Source organism: Phoenix dactylifera, chromosome 8 (genome assembly GCF_009389715.1).
Source record: "Phoenix dactylifera cultivar Barhee BC4 chromosome 8, palm_55x_up_171113_PBpolish2nd_filt_p, whole genome shotgun sequence".
NCBI lineage: Eukaryota > Viridiplantae > Streptophyta > Magnoliopsida > Arecales > Arecaceae > Phoenix > Phoenix dactylifera.
The window spans coordinates 1,671,486-1,689,965 of NC_052399.1; the positions used below are offsets into that span (position 1 = coordinate 1,671,486).

At 37.6% G+C, this 18,480-nt stretch overlaps 3 protein-coding genes and 1 non-coding gene across 4 annotated transcripts in view; 2 read left to right on the forward strand and 2 right to left on the reverse strand.

The window, feature by feature from the left end:
* The first annotated feature begins 6,450 nt into the window (after window positions 1–6,450).
* On the forward strand, window positions 6,451–8,939 carry LOC120111454 (secreted RxLR effector protein 161-like). The gene is made up of 2 exons (XM_039128499.1): window positions 6,451–7,031; window positions 8,729–8,939. Exons 1-2 carry the CDS (start codon window positions 6,451–6,453, stop codon window positions 8,901–8,903), a joined length of 756 nt encoding a protein of 251 aa, XP_038984427.1. The 3' UTR covers window positions 8,904–8,939.
* Window positions 7,347–8,428, reverse strand: LOC120111765. Its single transcript, XM_039129659.1, has 2 exons — window positions 8,068–8,428; window positions 7,347–7,807 (listed from the first exon to the last, which is right to left on the reverse strand). The coding sequence occupies exons 1-2, from the start codon at window positions 8,412–8,414 to the stop codon at window positions 7,795–7,797; spliced, it is 360 nt and encodes a 119-aa protein (XP_038985587.1). The 5' UTR covers window positions 8,415–8,428; the 3' UTR covers window positions 7,347–7,794.
* A 111-nt stretch (window positions 8,940–9,050) lies between the features above and the next one.
* LOC113461322 (putative germin-like protein 2-1) overlaps window positions 9,051–18,480 on the reverse strand; it is a 30,205-nt gene continuing 20,775 nt past the window's right edge. The window contains exon 3 of the mRNA XM_039128613.1: window positions 9,051–9,284. Within this exon, the coding sequence (XP_038984541.1) occupies window positions 9,225–9,284 (60 nt within the window). The 3' untranslated portion in view covers window positions 9,051–9,224. The remainder of the gene's footprint in view (window positions 9,285–18,480) is intronic.
* LOC120111802 lies at window positions 11,069–11,187 on the forward strand. The gene has a single exon (XR_005513198.1). It is a non-coding gene; the product is annotated as a 5S ribosomal RNA (ribosomal RNA).

Here is an 18,480-nt window from a genome sequence, read left to right on the forward strand (position 1 = left end):
AGTTGATATGAATTTCCTTTAGAAGGAAAATTATGATTTGAGAGATTGAATTGATTGAAGCCTCCTCCCATGCCCTTGATGCCTATCCACCTCCTTCTCTACCTCGATGGCTTCTTTCGATGCCGATAAGGATAGGGGATGGCCGGCGGCCAACACTAGCCTACTTTCAAGTACCTTAATTGCATCTCTTTTCTCTCTCTCTTTCTTCACATTGCCCGTCGGAGCATAGTCGATAGCTTGTGGGTGTAGCAGCAATACCCATTCCTTGTCTAACTTCGATCATATCTACTGGTCACCTTCCAGCCACGTGCATACACCGTGGTCCTAGATTTCTAGCCAGATAAGGATGGATGGATCGAAGTAGACATGAAGGTCATGAAGAGGATGGAGAGTCTTTGAGATTGGTGAAGTTGAAGAAGGTGCTGACTTTGGTGCAGCAGAGCAATGGGATTGGGGTTTTGACATAGTTGATCAGGTTGGATCAGGCAACACCAAATAGGGAAAATCTTTGGCGCTTTAACTTTTTTCTTTATTTGCCTTTCATAATTACATATTATTTACTAGATTTATTATTTGATATTGAAGGTTCCTTGTCTAGAGAATTCAATATAATTGTCAGATGGTTTTTTATAATTACACATGTGACTCAAAGAGCTGATGTCGTATATATTCTGCAATTAGAATTTTTATTTGTTCATTTTTTCCCTAATTTGTTTTATGGTTATCTTAGGGTTGGCTAGTCAGTATAGGATGTTATGGATTACGGAGATACAATGATTATATTATTGGTAATTTGATATTACTATAGAAAAAGATGAAACAAAATTGCAAGGAAAAATATAGTTAATTTTTAAATTTTAAAAATTTTCTATGTATATTCATAAATCTAATTAGTTTGGTGTATATATATATATGTATACACTAATAATCTTATACTTATGGGAAACGGGAAAAAAGAACTAAATTGCAAAATAGCAAAATCATTTGTTGTTTCCTCTTCCTTTTATGAAATGTCTTTTGGGGGATGAGGGTTCTTTAATGCACACTCTTTCATTTAAAATATTAAAATGATCACACAAGGGGGAAAAAGGCGAAAAATGAAAATATAGGGAAGGAAAAAACATATGGAAAATGCCCTATTGGGAACTAGAGAGGATCGAAGCCAACCACCAGAAGACACTTGCCCAAGTGAGAGAACATTTGACGATGCTGAAAATAGTGAGGAAGTGGGGCCATAGAGCAAATAATATTACAGACAACACAACATTAGGAACAAATATGCAATAGTGAAATAGAGCATCAAACAAAACAAAGTAGAGGACCGAAATTCCAGCCTCTACTACAACCAACAATGTCTAGTGACAGAACTTTAGTAACACTTAACAAAATCCATCAATATAAATGTTCTCTAGTAATGATTTTAAGAAATATCAAAACAGATATATAATTTCACGAAGTTTCATCGTGAGAGTTATTAAAAGTTATTATATAGCGAGGGTATCTTATAACCACTATAAGAAATTGTATTCTATAGTAATAGTTTCAAATATTATCATAAAAGGTCTATAATATTGTAATGTTTATAAATGAATGTTTCAAAAATTTTATGTTACAATGGTACCTTATAAGTACAACAATTACTAGTGAAATAAAACTTTATTGGTAATATATACAGTTTTATTATAGAACACAGGCTATTTATCAATAAGATAAATTATATCACCTATACATTATTGTATAACCAATAGTTTTCAATATTGATATTTATTTATGATTTATTTGTGTGACAAATTAGTATGGTTGTAAATTGATTTGGATTTTTTGCAACAACAACATCTCATTAGTAAGTATGTCTTTAAATATTTTTCAAAATAGATATTATATTAATCTAATAAATTTTTGAAGTAATATGGTTTCAAATCGACTATTATGTATTCTAGTTGTACTTAACAATTTTTGATGAGTTCATTAAGTTATTTTCAACTTTATTAGGCCAGAACTATTTACCGAACAAGTCACATGATCAGCCAATTCAGGTAAATAATTGGAAGTTGTTTGGGTTCGGAAATATTGCAAATAATGCACCATAACCAGCCACTAGTCTAAGATATAATTATTAAAAACTTAAATGGAGATTGATTTAACCAAGATATTGGATCAATAATCCAATTTGATTTGTATTAAAAATATAGGATTGTTACGCCTGTGGCCTCCCTTCAACTTTGTTCTTCCTGCAGCCAGGGATAGAGGAGAGATAGAGATAGGAATAGCTGTTTTCCTAATAGTCAAAATTAGAAGTAGCCTGAGTCCAGACAGAAGCTTAAAAGTAGGTGCTTCTCAAACCTGTGCGGAGGATGTCATACACCACTATTCTATTTTTGCCAAACTTTTGAAGCCATGGCTGCTGAAAGACAATCTAGATCCAAATACTTTTCCTTTTTCAGCCCTCCATTCAGTAAAATCCATCTTTTCCTCCATGATGCCTATGGCTTAATTCATCCTATCCGCTCACAAACATAAAGTTGGTGGATAAAGGAATAAGAAATTTGTGATATCAAGTCCAACAAACATCTTGACCTAATGTTACAGCAAAAAGAAAAATAAAAACAGAAGCAAGAAGCACTTTCTCCTACTGGGAAATAAATTGCCTTTATTGCTGTAGAATTGTCAACTCATTGTTTGCTTATTTGTGCTAAAGAATGCAAACGAATAAGTGTAACAATCAAAATAATACAAATGAATCAGCGGAGCAATCCTTGTAGCAAAGAAAGAGTTATCAGTGTTGGAAGTTAATGCACTTAGAGCTTGTTTTAATTACTGTTATCTTTCCTATGCAGTCCAAGTTGTATGGTCAATGTGTCTCTTCATTTCTCTATGATCATGTCTGCTCTTTTTAATGTTCCAGAACTGTCCAATGTGTTTAAGAAAATTTGTAAGCCCTGCTGTCTTGTAAGGAAGTCTAAAAGACATAAGAAAAATCCCTTCAGAATATTGCCTCTGTTACTCTCTGCACATCTGATTTGTGAGCTCTGCTGTAGCAACTCAAGTTTGATTAAATCAGAAACTTTATTCAGATTCTTTAGACAACCAACAACTAGTATCAGAGCTGTGTTTTCGATAGATAGATCAGGGCGTATTTCTCCCACAAAAGAAGACAGCAACTACAGGACCAGATGGCCTCCTCTGCTGCAGAAAATCCTGCTCCTTCTTTCTCTGTTATTCCAGTTTTTGGAGGTGAAAATTATAAATTTTGGAAGGTGAAAATGAGGACTTTGCTCCTGGCTGAAGGTCTTTGGAACATTGTTGAAAAAGGTTTCGAAGATCCTGATGATGAGAGTGGACTTTCTGATGCCCAAAGGAAGAGACTTGATGCAAACAGAATGACAGATGCTAGAGCCCTCTCCAAGATTCAAAATGGAGTTTCTCCAACCATTTTTCCAAGAATTATCAGAGCCAATACAGCCAAGCCTGGGAGACCTTGCAACGGGAGTTTCAAGGTGACAGTAAGGCCATAACAGTAAAACTCCAATTCTTACGAAGGGAGTTTGAAAATTTAAAAATGAAGCAATCTGAATCTGTAAAAGATTATTTCTCCAGAGTCATTAATGTGGTCAATCAGATGAAGATGTATGGTGAAGATATTTCTGATCAGAAGATAGTTGAGAAAATCTTAATCAGCTTGCCCGAAAAATATGATTATATTGTTGCAGCAATTGAAGAGTCAAAGGATCTCAGCACCTTATCCATTGAGCAATTGATGGGTTCCTTGGAGTCTCATGAGCACAGGAGACAATGGCGTTCAGACCAATCGATTGAAAGTGCTTTTCAATCAAAGCTCAACTTAAAGCCTCAAAGATCCTTCAAGAAAGGTGATTCAAGCAATCAACAAATAAGATGGAAGAAGGATGACTCAAAGAAGGAAGAAAGAAATTATGAGAAATGTATGTTCTCCAATGACTCTAAAATGTCATGTAAGATTTGCAAAAAGACAAACCATGATACCTCAAGTTGCTGGCATCGTGGAAAGCCTCAATGCAATCACTGTAAGAAGTTTGGGCATATTGAAAAAAATTGCAGATTTAAGACAAACAATCAAGCTAACTTCACTGAGCAAAAGGTTGATGATGAAGGGAATTTATTTTATGCTTGTCAAGTAGCTTGTGAAGAAAAGAATAGTGTATGGTACCTAGATAGTGGGTGCAATAATCATATGTCACCAAATGAAAAAATATTTGTTGGTATTGATACTACAGTCACACCTAAGGTACGGTTGGGAAAATGGAGCTATTGTTCAAGCCAAAGGAAAAGGAAGCATTGCTGTTGAAACTAGAAAAGGAACGAAGCATGTTCATGATGTTTTGCTTGTTCCTAACCTTGAACAGAACTTGCTAAGTGTTGGGCAACTAGTGGAGAATGGCTATCGTCTCTGCTTTGAAGATGATGGCTGCATAATTTATGATCGAAAAAATAAGACTATCTGCATCTGTCAAGATGACCAAGAACAGAAATTTTTTTATTGAATTCAAGTATGAATCAGTTTCGGCTTTTAAAGGAGAAGTTGTTGAAGATTCTTGGCTATGGCATAAAAGATTTTGTCATCTAAACTTCCATGGGCTAAAGCTATTAAAGCAGAAAAATATGGTGAATGGGCTGCCTGACATTGAAATCAGTTTGGATCCATGTGAAGGGTGTATAATGGGCAAGCAACACCGTGGATCATTTCCAAAACAAAGATCATGGAGAGCAAAGGCACCATTGGAGCTTATACACACGGATATATGTGGACAAATGAGAACTCCCTCTTTGAATCATAACAGGTACTTTCTTATTTTTGTTGATGATTTCTCTCGGATGACCTGGGTTTATTTTTTGAAAGAAAAATCAGAGGCCTTTCTTGTGTTCAAGAAATTCAAGGCATTCGTTGAGAAACAAAGTGGCAAGACTATTAAGACTATTCGAAGTGACAGGGGAGGCGAGTACACTTCAGAAAATTTTGAAGAATATTGCAAAGATGAAGGTATTTGGAAGCAATTGACAGCAGGATACAGCCCACAGCAAAATGGAGTGGCTGAGCACAAAAACCGGACTCTTGTGAAAATGGCTACCTCAATGTTAAATGAGAAAGGCTTACCAAAAACTTTTTTGGCTGAAGCTGTTTATACAGCAGCTTATATTCTCAACAGAAGTCCAACAAAGGCAGTGAAGAACAAGACTCCAATTGAAGCTTGGTGCGGAATCAAGCCATCGGTAAGGCATTTTAAAGTTTTCGGTTGCATCTGCTACTCACACATTCCTAGTGTGAAGAGAGCAAAGTTTGATATGAAAAGTGAAAAATGTATCTTTGTTGGATATAGCTCGGAGACAAAAGGGTATCGGCTTTATAATATTGAAACTAAAAAATTAATCATCAGTAGAGATGTTATTTTTGATGAAAAAGCTTCATGGGAGTGGACTAACAATAGAGTGCAGGAGATTCCATCTGAAACATGTGAAGTGGAGCACAATACTCCAGAAATTTCAGATGATGGAGCTTCCTCTCAGTCATTTACAGCCCCATCAAATCCAAGCTCAAGCTCGGGATTGTCTTCTCCCATCAACTCTTCACCTGAAAGTCCTCCAAGAAGGATGCGAAGTCTGAGTGAAGTGTATGAGGCATGCAATTTTTCTATCCTAGAACCTGGAAGCTTTGAAGAAGCAAAACAACAAGAAGTTTGGGTCAAGGCAATGGAAGCAGAGATGGGTATGATAGAAAAAAACCATGCATGGGAGCTTGTTGATCGGCCTAAAGGAAGAGATGTAATTGAAGTGAAGTGGATATACAAGACTAAGTTTAATCAAGATGGCAGCATTCAAAAGCACAAAGCAAGGCTTGTCGCCAAAGGATTCGCGCAAAAGCCAGGTATTGACTTCTATGAAACTTTTGCACCAGTTGCAAGACTTGAAACTATAAGAACTATCATTGCTCTTGCTGGTCAAAGATGCTGGAAAATATACCAGCTTGATGTTAAATCTGCTTTTTTAAATGAGACACTTGAAGAAGAGATATATGTTGAGCAACCACCCAGATTCTTGGTGAATGGGGGAGAACATAAAGTGTACAAACTGAAAAAGGCCTTTTATGGGCTGAAGCAAGCTCCACGAGCTTGGTATAGTGAGATTGACAAGTACTTCACCAAGAAGGGCTTTGAGAAAAGCCAAAGTGAACCCACTCTCTATGTCATGAAGAAAAAAGCTTCTATGTTGAAAGTCTCAATTTATGTTGATGACTTAATCTTTACTGGTGATGATGAAAGCTTGATTCAAGAGTTCAAAAGAGATATGATGCAGGCTTATGCAATGAGTGACATGGGGCTAATGCATTAATTTTTAGGAATTGAAGTATCCCAAACACAAAATGGGATTTTCATTTCTCAAAAGAAGTATGCAAAAGGCATTATTAAAAAATTCAATATGGACAGATGCAAGTCAGTTTCTACTCCCTTGGTTGAAAATGAAAAGTTGAAGAAGGATGATGGTGCTAAGAAGGCAGATGCTAAAATGTATAAAAGTTTAGTTGGTAGCCTCTTGTATCTTACAGCCACTAGACCAGACATAATGTTTGCTGCAAATTTACTTTCCTGCTACATGCAAGAGCCCAGTCAGAACCATTATGGAGCTGGGAAAAGAGTTCTTAGACACTTTAGAGGCACTCTTGATTATGGGATTCTTTACAAGGCTGGAGAATGTTCAAGTCTAATTGGTTACAGTGACAGTGATTGGGCTGGTTGTTTGGATGATATGAAGAGTACAAGTGGCTATGTTTTTTCTCTTGGTTCAGGCATATGTTCATGGGCATCTAAGAAGCAGAACATTGTGGCACAATCTTCAGCAGAAGCAGAATATGTGGCTGCAGCAAAAGCAACTTCACAAGCTGTGTGGCTGCGAAGAATTCTTGAAAACATTGGAGAAAGACGGGAAGAAGAAACCATATTGTTTTGTGACAACAAATCAGCCATTGCTATTGGGAAAAATCCAATCAGTCATGATCGTACCACTACAAAAGAAAGGATATCTCCCGACGGTTTTTTTGGTCTCTACCGACGCTTTTAAGCGTCGGCGAATTCCCAGCCCACGCATCCCAAAGCGTGGGTCAGACGTCGGGCAGGTGGGCGTGGGTCCGGTTTTTGCCGACGCTAAGGGAAAGCGTCGGTAAAAACAGGGATTTCCCTATGCTAATAAAAGCGTCGGCAAAAAACGACATTTGCCGACGCTTTAAAGCGTCAGGAAAGCCCAAACCAGTTTTGGGTTTTCGCCGACGCTTTAAAGCGTCGTTATAAATATTTTTTTTAAAAAAAAAATTTAAAAAATATTTTGAATCAGAGCCTCGATTCCTCCCAATTTCCTCTCCGCCTCCTTCATCGCATCCCTCAGATCCCACAGATGCCCCATGCTCGCGCTCAGATCCATCTGAACCACGTCGACCCCCTCGACGCCGACGATTGCCTCGATCTCCGCCAGCCCCGCCGCCGTCTCCACCTGGCACATCACCAGCAGCTCCTCGTCAACCCGCGCCAGGTAGCCATCGTCGATGCCATAGGCGGAGGCGCGCACCACTGTGTCGGCGGACCCGCGGACGCCGCGCGGTGGGAAACAGCAGAACGGCGAGCTCGGTGGCGCCGGGGGACTCGATCATGGGGAACATGAGGCCCTGGGGGCCGGATGGCCAGATGGTGGAACTGAAGGTGAAGCACCTCAGCTTGGAAGATTGCAAGATCTCATCCTCGCTACGAGAAGTCAGAGCAACCTTTCGCAAGATCACCGCCCAAATCTATAGCCCAAGAAAATCGAAAGACCCAAACAACTCAAGCACGCAGGCAAAATAAATGATCATGAAACTTTCTAATTAGACTAGCTGGCTGATAGCAAGCAACAAATCTTTTTAAATTGAAGTATAACTCTCTAAACAGATCAAAGCGCAACAATCTCAGCTTAAAGACCCCCCAAAAATGGATAAAGTCATCCAAAAAACCATAGCCAAGCATCAAGAGGCCTCGAAAACCAAAAAGCCTCACCAGTTCATCATCATACCTGAAGCTGAAGCGCTGTGGCAGGGGCTCTCCGCCTTGATCCTCGCGCTCCAGCAGTTCCCCATCAACAAGAACCCGAACAAAGATACGCAACCAAACGAGAGGAGTCCGCCGCCAGATCCGCAACCAATACCACCGGATCCGGCCACCAGACCCTCCGCACCTCCCCTCCCTGCTTCCGCTGCCGGATCCGGCGAACGAGCCGGGGCGGAGCTGGCTTTCTCGTGGCTGGAGCGGGAGGGCGGCGAGGGGGAGGGGTTTTGAGCGGCCCGTGGAGGGGAGAAGAGGCGATGGAGAGTAGTTTTTCAAGGGGTGGGTGGAGAGGGGGGAGAGGGGGGAGAAGGTCATGGCAAGGAAAAGGAGCCCCATGGGGTTTTTTAGGACAGCGTCGGACAAGGGAATGACGACGCTTTTTAGCGTCGTCTTAGGCCTGCGATCCCGAAATATTTTACGACAGCGTGAGGATGGCTTCTGAAAAGGGATTGACGACGCTTTTTAGCGTCGTCTTAGGCCTGCGATTACACCGACATGAATTAGTGTCGTTTTTTGCCGACGCTTTTTACAAGCATCGCCACATTTAGTTGATAGACCGAAAATTGCCAACGCTTGTAAAAAGCGTCGGCAAAAAAGCGTCGGTAAAACCGACTTTTCCTGTAGTGTACCAAGCATATTGCAATCAAATACCATTTCATAAGGGAAGCTATAGAGAATGGTGAAATTCAGCTCAAGTATTGCAAGAGTGAAGAGCAGCTAGCAGATATACTGACAAAGGCACTCCCAAAGAACAAGTTTTGTTATCTCAGAAATCTCATTGGAGTTGTGAAGAAAGTGCATTAAGGGGGAGTGTTGGAAGTTAATGCACTTAGAGCTTGTTTTAATTACTGTTACCTTTCCTATGCAGTCCAAGTTGTATGGTCAATGTGTCTCTTCATTTCTCTATGATCATGTATGCTCTTTTTAATGTTCCAGAACTGTCCAATGTGTTTAAGAAAATTTGTAAGCCCTGCTGTCTTGTAAGGAAGTCTAAAAGACATAAGAAAAATCCCTTCAGAATATTGCCTCTGTTACTCTCTGCACATCTGATTTGTGAGCTCTGCTGTAGCAACTCAAGTTTGATTAAATCAGAAACTTTATTCAGGTTCTTTAGACAACCAACAATCAGTTGTTGTTGTCCATCCAGAACTGAGCCTGCAGCCAGTCAATAGTCTTCTTGTCCACCTGAAAGGCCTTTGCAAGAACGTCACGAGAGATGGGTGGCTTCGACCCAAACACCGCATTGGCTACAGTGATCACACCAGGGTTTGCTCCCCCAACCCCGACCTCAAGTACCCCATCGAGGTCGCCGGCGATCCCTCCCAGATCCGCGCCCAGATCTCCATCGGCGGCACCTTCTTCGGCTCCCCTCCCCCCGCCGCCCCCCTCCCCTCCTCCCTCTCCCTGGCCGACCCTGCCTTCTCCTGCCCCTCCCCCGCTGCCCCCTCCAACACCTCCCTCGCCACCTGCTGCCTTCCCAACCCCGACTTCACCCCCAACACCACCACCAACTCCTCCGATGTCGCGGAAGCCCTCCCCTGCCTCCTCGCCCTCGCCGCCGCTTTCATGAACAGGCCTTCTAGTGGCGGTGGAGTGGCACCAGCGGCCACCCAACCCCAAGAACCCCATCGTCTTCTTCGACGTCACCATCGGCACCATCCCGGCCGGCCGCATCAAGATGGAGCTCTTCGCCGACATCGCCCCCAAGACCGCCGAGAACTTCAGGTCCGGTCCCTACTCTCTTTTTCCTCTCTCTCCCTCTCTCTCCCTCAGAGAAAAGAGGAATTCTGACCCTGATGAACTGAACTTAGAGCGAAGAGATAGAGACCCTAGCCAAGATTCTTGTTTGATCATGGACTGATGGATGATTTATCTTTCTTTATGGGTAGCCGGAGAGCAGTTGAGTTGGGTGCCGTCATTCTGATACTGTTATCATTTGTTGGTAAGCAGTGGTTCTGTTATCTTTCAGTTTATATTTTCAACAGTTGACTGACCAAATTGCTCATGAAGAATGAAAATTAACTGAGATGGGAGTGATCTTACTGTATTATATTTCTTTCAATTTATTATAGTCTCTCTTCCTGCTTTTTTAATGTTATCTTCTTAACAAATTATGTATGCCCTTATGCGTTGCTCGATTGTCTCTAATGCATACAGGTAAAGTTGGAGGATTTATTGCTTCTATCCCTGATGTAATGGTTGCTGCTCTTCTTTGCTTTATGTGGGCCATGCTTGCTGCTCTGGGCCTGTCAAACCTCCGTTACAGTGAGACAGGAAGCTCCAGAAATAATATCATAGTTGGGCTCTCATTGTTTTTCTCCTTATCTATACCTGCTTACTTTCAGCAATACGGTCTTGTTCCTAATGCAAACTCATCCGTGCCCAGTTACTTCCAGCCATATATTGTTGCATCTCATGGACCTTTCCGGACGGGATTTGGAGGGGTATTGTCACGGCTCCGCCTCTGCGAGGCACGTGAGGCACCTAGTGCCCACGTGGGGGCCACATGAGGGAGGAACACGGGGCTCCCCTGCCAGATATTGTCCGGTTCTGGGGCTTCACGCAAGCGTCCTTCACCCCTCCCCGGTTTTGTTTTCCACCCAAAACGCGTCTGCAGGATTAGGAGACACCCGCCTCATATGCCCAGGCTCTGGAACGAGTCTTTCCGATGTGGGACTATTGGGCCTCACACCCTTCCCACCATCGGACAAGAGCCGTCCTCGGCTCTGATACCAAATGTCACGCCCCCGCCTGCGCGAGGCACGTGAGGCACCTAGTGCCCACGTGGGGGCCACATGAGGGGGGACCGCGAGGCTCCCCTGCCAGATATTGTCCGGTTCTGGGGCTTCACGCAAGCGTCCTTCACCCCTCCCCGGTTTTGTTTTCCACCCAAAACGCGTCTGCAGGATTAGGAGACACCCGCCTCATATGCCCAGGCTCTGGAACGAGTCTTTCCGATGTGGGACTATTGGTGCGATCATACCAGCACTAATGCACCGGATCCCATCAGAACTCCACAGTTAAGCGTGCTTGGGCGGGGGTAGTACTAGGATGGGTGACCCCCTGGGAAGTCCTCGTGTTGCACCCCGTTTATTTATATGTGAGGACCCGTGCGGGCGTGTGTTTAGTCCCACATCGGTTATTCGCTGGGTAGATCTTGGTTATTTATACAGGATCAAGGAACCCAAATAGTACCTTCCGGCTAGCCATTTTGGGTGAGGTCCTGGGTTGTTACAAATGGTATCAGAGCGGACCTGGCCCATAACCTATGTGGACTAGGGGACACTGCAGCACGGATCCATTGGGGCTAACCATGAGCCGATCGTGGTATTTGTGATTATATTTGAATGGATTTGAACCCTTAGCCTGACGAGGACGTCAGGGCTTGAACGGAGGGAGTATGTGAGGACCCGTGCGGGCGTGTGTTTAGTCCCACATCGGTTATTCGCTGGGTAGATCTTGGTTATTTATACAGGATCAAGGAACCCAAATAGTACCTTCCGGCTAGCTATTTTGGGCGAGGTTCTGGGTTGTTACAGGTATGTTGTCAACTTTCTCATAAACCACCTCTAAGCTGTATAAAATTCAATTTATTGCTTTTAATTTTAATTACAAGGAGGAAAATCATATTTTCTCAGTGTTTTTCTATCTTGAAAGTAGGAAATGCCTGGGACCAACAATTAATTGTTTTGTAGGAATATATCTAGCTGATTTTCATGCTGTTCTTTTTCTCCCCAATAAACATATAATATTCTTTGTCTTATGCAGGAAATAGTGATCTGACTTTGAATAATTTTGGGATTGGAATCTGGTTGTGAAAGTCAAACAAAAGGAGTTATTAGTTTTGGAGTTGGCTTCTATGTACCGTAGAAAGGCAGGAATTTTAATGTGTCCAAATGATGTTTGATGTAGACAGGGATTTTGATTTTAGACAAAATACGTAGGTTTGATGGTTGGATGAATTCTTTGGAAGCTAGCAGTGTGGATTTGTGATGTTTATCATTTTCTTGAAGCATGAATTGGAAAGATGATGAAAATTTGTGGGAATGACTGATGCTAATAACATGACAATTCTCTTGTTCTCTCAGGTTGAGATGTTGTAATTCTTGTTGACAAGAGCGCCTTTACCACCAATTGGACATCTAGTTACTGCAGTTAAACATCGGATAATCTAGTTTATGGCACTCCTAGTTTCTGATTATGAGGCTTGTTTTGGAGCCTTTGCTTGCGTCTTAACAAGTCATAGATAGCCAGAGTGTTGGAGCTATCATGGATGGTTAAAGGACTATATATTTATGAGATAGTAATGCATTTGCTCAGAAGATGGAAATGTCCAGAGAAATGTCAATTACATATTTTATATATTGAGTGTCAGAAATTGGAAGCACTTTTTAAGCAGTCTGCAGTTTCATTCCCTATCCAAGAAAGCGAGTGCAATTGGTTTTGGACATTTTGATGCTACATATTCACTGTAAGTTCAGAAAGATTAAAAATGATGTTTGAAAGCCAACATGCTGATTTTGATAAATCAAAATTTAGCTTGACTCCTTCACTTAGCCATAAATCTCTAGAGAAAAAGGTTATCAATTTACCAAGCAAACCATTAAATAAGATAACTTATTTCAAAAATGAAAAGGATGGGAATAACAACTTTACCTATCGTTCTAGTATAATTAAATCAAATGGTAAAGTTATTACTATTAAACAGATATGGGTTCCAAAAGGAACCATATGTCCTAACTCTCAAGGACTCAAGCAAGCTTGGGTACCCAAAATGAAAAAATGAGGATGTACACATAGGTGTACCAAGGTACCTATGGAACATAAAGAATGAAACTTAAAATATACTTAAGAAAAGTGACTAAAATGGAAGAAATAATGAAATTAGTAATTCTTGCATCCTCTCATACTGAAATTGTTTTATTAGTTGATTAAAACACATCTTGCAAGTATTAATCATTCTTTTCTTGTGATATAAGTGATATTTCTGATATGAAAAGAAAATATATCCAAATCACTCCATCTTTCTTTACTTATAGATGGATAATTTGGTAAATCAATTCTCCTAAGAATAACTCTATGAATTCTCCATATGCTTGACTGAGAGTTTTTATCCATGGCATTATTGTTCATTGATCATAGATATGAAAATGTGTACTTGGTATATCTTTGAATATATGCATTATAAATACTATGATCAAAGAATTCTTTTTGGCATATAAAATTAACTTATGCTAGTATGGACCTAATCTCAAAAGATCTTGTCATTGGTTTACTTAGAATATCTTCTGCAAGGTCAAAGTTTACTATGCATGTTAACTAAGGAAACAAACAAGAATCAAGTTCTAAATCTAAAGATGTTGTTTCCATCACTAAGTTTTCACAAGCTTACATTGGATTTGTTTTTGGCAAGTAAAATTAAAGTATTTTCTGCATTTGCTAAATCTTGTGAAAGGGATCAAATGAAAAAGGTTTGCAAACTATGAAAGTAAAAGAAGTATCATGGCATAGTGTTGAAAACCAATTTTGTATTAAGTTGTGCACAGAAAATAATATTGAATACAATTATTTCTGCACCAAAGAACACCATAAGTAAAATAGGGTTAATAGAATCCTTGAAGAAATGAAAAAGGCAATGTTGTACGATAGTCATTTAAAAGCTATCATCATTGCTTGTCATATATATGGTTTCTATTAGGTCTATTTTTGACGAAAACTCCATTTGATCTTCTGAAAAATAGAAAATGAACTACTGCATATCTTTCATATTTTTCAGTCGTACACGTTATACTTGATATATTCTTATGAAAATAATGCCAAATCTGATAAAGATATTTCTATCCTTGGATATCATTCATCAAGCAATGCATATAGAATATTCAATGAAAAGATTCTAGTTAAAGAAATATCAATTCAGTTTATTCTTTATGAGACTAATGATTCATTATCAAGATACTAAAATCAAATTATATATGGATATGTTTAATCTTTTACATATGACAATCTGAAAACTTGTTAATAATTAGAACCAAATTGAGTTTTCAGAAATGCACTTAATGAAGAAAAATTGGTGACTACTAAAAGATTCAATCAAGAAAAGATGAATTAGATCTTGATGAAATTCTTGCATGATTAGAAGTAAAGATCATCATTATCATGTGCTTGCTTCATGAGCTTTATATTCTGTCAAATGAATGTGTAGAAGTCACTCCTATGTGGTTACTTCATTAAAAAGGAGATCTATGAAAAATAACCACCATATTTAAAAATATACATTACATATATGATAAAGCAATATGTGATTTAGAACAAGCATCAAAAGCATGATATATAAAAGCTTAAGCAACCTTTTTGATAGAAAGTAATAGTGATAAATCTATGCATCAAAAAGATGAATTTGTGATATCTTATTTGCTCAAAGTATGCATTGATGACATCATTTTTGGTTCTACTAATGAAGAGTTATATTGCAAAGTGAGTTTGAAATATGATGAATGAATTAACATCTTCTCTCAAACTCCAAATTAAGACAAACAGGAAAGAGAATCTTCATTGACCAACGTTAGTCCACAAGAAAACTCTTATAGAAGATTGACATGAAGAAGGTATATCTATGACCCCATCATGTAGAATTTGAAAAGGATGAGCAAAGTAGATCTATTGTGTTAAAGCTGTATTGAAGCATGATAGAATAATTATTTTACAGCTAGTAGACCAGATTGTATGCTCATTATGTGACCTTGTGCAAGACTTCAATCTAACTTTAATTAATCATATTTTATTGATAACAAATAAATCATAATCTGAATTTTGATAGAAACAAATGTTTAAGATAAATTGATTAAAACATAGTTAACATATCTTATTGATAATTATCTTAAGCAAATAGAATCTAAACTAAATTGACTTAAACTATCTTGGTTAATGAATCTATCTCTTTAGTTCAAATGATATGTGCTTGCTTATATTTAGGCAATCTCTTGAGTAAAGTGACTCAACATGCAACTATTGTCATATCTTATATTGAGTCATCTAGTTAAAAAAAATATATATGTTGGATGAATGCTTTGTATCTTAAAGAAACTAATAACCTTCCTTCAAGAAAGAAAAATGAGAAATTTCAACTTGAAGGATATCTTCATGTAAGATACACTAAACATTCACATGCAAACAAGAGAGAGGATCTTCTTCAGCCAAAAGTTCACACATAAGAAATCTAGTTTGGCTTGAAGAACATACAATGAATAGGTAACTTTAGATACCTTTCTCACAAATTAATTGAGCTAAGTCAATAACTTAAATCCTATTATGGCATGATTAAATTTTTTAATTATTAATTTTTGATATCATGTCTATATGTGTATTGACTGACTTATACTTTTAGAAATTGTTTCATGGTTTGCCCAAACTAAAATATATCTTTGCCTGTGTCATAACCATGAAATACACAAGTATATGCTTAAAATTTTGATGTAAAATAACTTGTGAGAAGTTATGAATCCTTGAGCACAATGAAAATGTTGTTTGCATATTCTTTATTCTGCTCTTTCATGTAAATTACTTGAGAATAACAAAAAGAGAGAGAGATAAAGAAAAGAAAATGGATGTTATTCAAGAGAAGTAAAATCTAAGTAAAGGCAAATACTTCAATCTTAAGGAAAAGCAAAATGAACATAATATATTCGGCACATTTGTGAGACTTGTGTGAGCATTCTTTTGGAAGGGATAAAATCCATAATTAATTACACTTAAACAGGGAGAGTTTGAAGTGAACATTTTAACCTTTCTATATTGCTCATCATAGGGATGGTGCCAATGGGGAGGCTAGTGGTAGTACCCGGCACTATTTGATCCAACTATTCGGTGTAGGGCATATTAGGGACGGCACAAGAGGGAGGCTAGTGGTAGTACCTCGTGCCCCTTCCCAACTCCACCGGATAGGGAGCAAATAGAGTATAAAGCATAAGAAAGTAAAAATGAATGACAAAGTAAATGAAAGTATATAAGAAGAATCAAGTCAAGTTTTAATCACTTGGAAACACACCTTAAGGATGAAATTAGTGGAAGATTATATTTAAATAGAGGGAGTTAATTCGAAAAGAATTGATTTCGATCCTTGACATGCTTGTTCTTAATATTTTAATGTATGACTTAACACACACTATATTTTGCATATAGCATGATATTTTAAATTATGGGTTCTCAATATTTTTTGTAGTTCCCCATACTTGGACAACTTGATTGAATGAAATACTACATAACATCTTTGTTTAGTTTTATTGAAAAGAAATTTCAGATTTGTCATTCACAATCATTGTTAAAATCTGAAAGCTAAATAAAATTGTAGAAAGGAGAAGAGAAGAATATCTCTATTTAGGGAAAATAAATTGATTTTGATCTATCTTTCTACTTGCCTAACTTTGATACATAATGTCCTAATACTTGTTAAAATATCCTTTATTGTGTTTCGAAACTCAAAATTAAACACAAAGATTCTGAAAGTGCTTTAATGTTATTGAAATATGTATTTTTCAATCGTAACAATTTAAGATGAGCTACATTGTGAAAGATACATATCTCATATTATGACTTAGAAAGCTTTTATTGAAAATCCTATGTAATTCAGAATCTGATTTTGTATAAAAGCTTAAACTAAATGTGATTTTTAAAATAAAGTCTTACTTTAAGAAAAACAGAATTAATTTTGATGCTTTTGGTGATTGCTCCGATACGCATCCGAAACATATCATTTCTTATCTTCAAAGTATACTAATATTGGTTCAAATGATGTATCTTTCGATGATCTTGATTGCAAACAAAAATTTCTAAATATATGATTTTATTTTGATATTAAAAAGATTTATTGTGATTCATGTATACATCGCTGAAAAACTATCATTAAGAAATTGAGTTCTATAAATATATATACCTCAATGATCATCTATATGTTTTTCTCTCCTACATTCTTAAAGATTTCCATCAGAATATATATAGAGTGAATGATCTAAAAGCTAGAAATATTTCACCTCACTCAAATGACTCTAAAAGAAAGAAAATGTAAATGCTGTTGAAAGAAACTGAGCGTCAAATGAATCATTTTCTGATTAATATTTCAGTACATTGTCTCAAAGATTAAGAGGAAGCATAACTTGTTCTTGATAGATTAAAAAGGGTGATTGCTATAAATTTTGAATAATTCTTGATCACTCTCCATTCTCGATATCATAGAATTTCAGTTCTATTCATGTTTGTCACTAAAATCTGAAATTCAACAAAAGAAAAGAATGATTAAAGAAGTATGCATCTTTTGAGGGGGAGCTTTAGATATTCAGTATCTTATCCTAAAGTTACTTCAATTTGATGTATACCTTAAATTTTATGGATTGATTTTGATGAACCTCCTTATATTACAAGACACGCTTTAATTACCTTGAGATGAGTTCTATAAAGGTTGTCTTATCTCAAACCTTGAATCTTGTGAAAATAAGCTGAAACTTATAGAAAATATAGTTTTGAGATTGACAATTTTATTGAACATTATCTTCAAATTCTAAACTCTTAAATGGAATGATCAATAGAGGGGGAGAAAGAAAATTTCAGAAGGAGAGGTCTCACGGAACTTAATCGCGTATATCTATAACTAAAGGAGAGAGGAAGAATACAAAATGAAAAATGATCCTAATACTCTCCAATATGTATCATCTGAAATTTAATCTGAAAATCTTTATGATACACCTTGAGGCGTGTTATTTGGTTAGTATATCTTATGCATCACTCATGAACCAAATTACAAATCTTGAGAGCCTCTAATTTAATGAAACAGGGGGAGAACAATGTATTAAATTTTCTTGAGTATCTCTTAGAAAATCTATTTTGAACTTCACTAATGAGTCCTAATTGGCTTGCTCTTTAGAACTTCAATTTTGTGCCAATTCATTATTTTATGTATCAAATTGTGCTTATTCTCTAAAGAAATAAAAGAAAGTCTTTAAAAGAGTTTTAAGATGTATCAAAAATTGCATGAATTCATATTTTGGTATTTGTGCCCCAATGCTCTTATTATCATAAAAGAACCTTGAAGTCATTAAGAATTAATGATCCAACAGGATGATATGTCTTTCAAATATATAAGTTTTGATCTTTTACTCTGAAAATCAATTGAATTGCTCTCCTATTGATAAAATACTTAATAGATTAGGCAAAAGGTCTTAAATGAACAAGCTTTCATACTTAGTGAAGAGAGGTTAGATTTCCACTCATATTTTTTCCTTGAATATCATTTGTGGTACTTCTTGAATTAACCTAAGCAAGATTCCACCTACACTTGATTAGAAAACTATCTGTGGTATCAAATTAAAAAACCTCTTGAATTCACACTCGA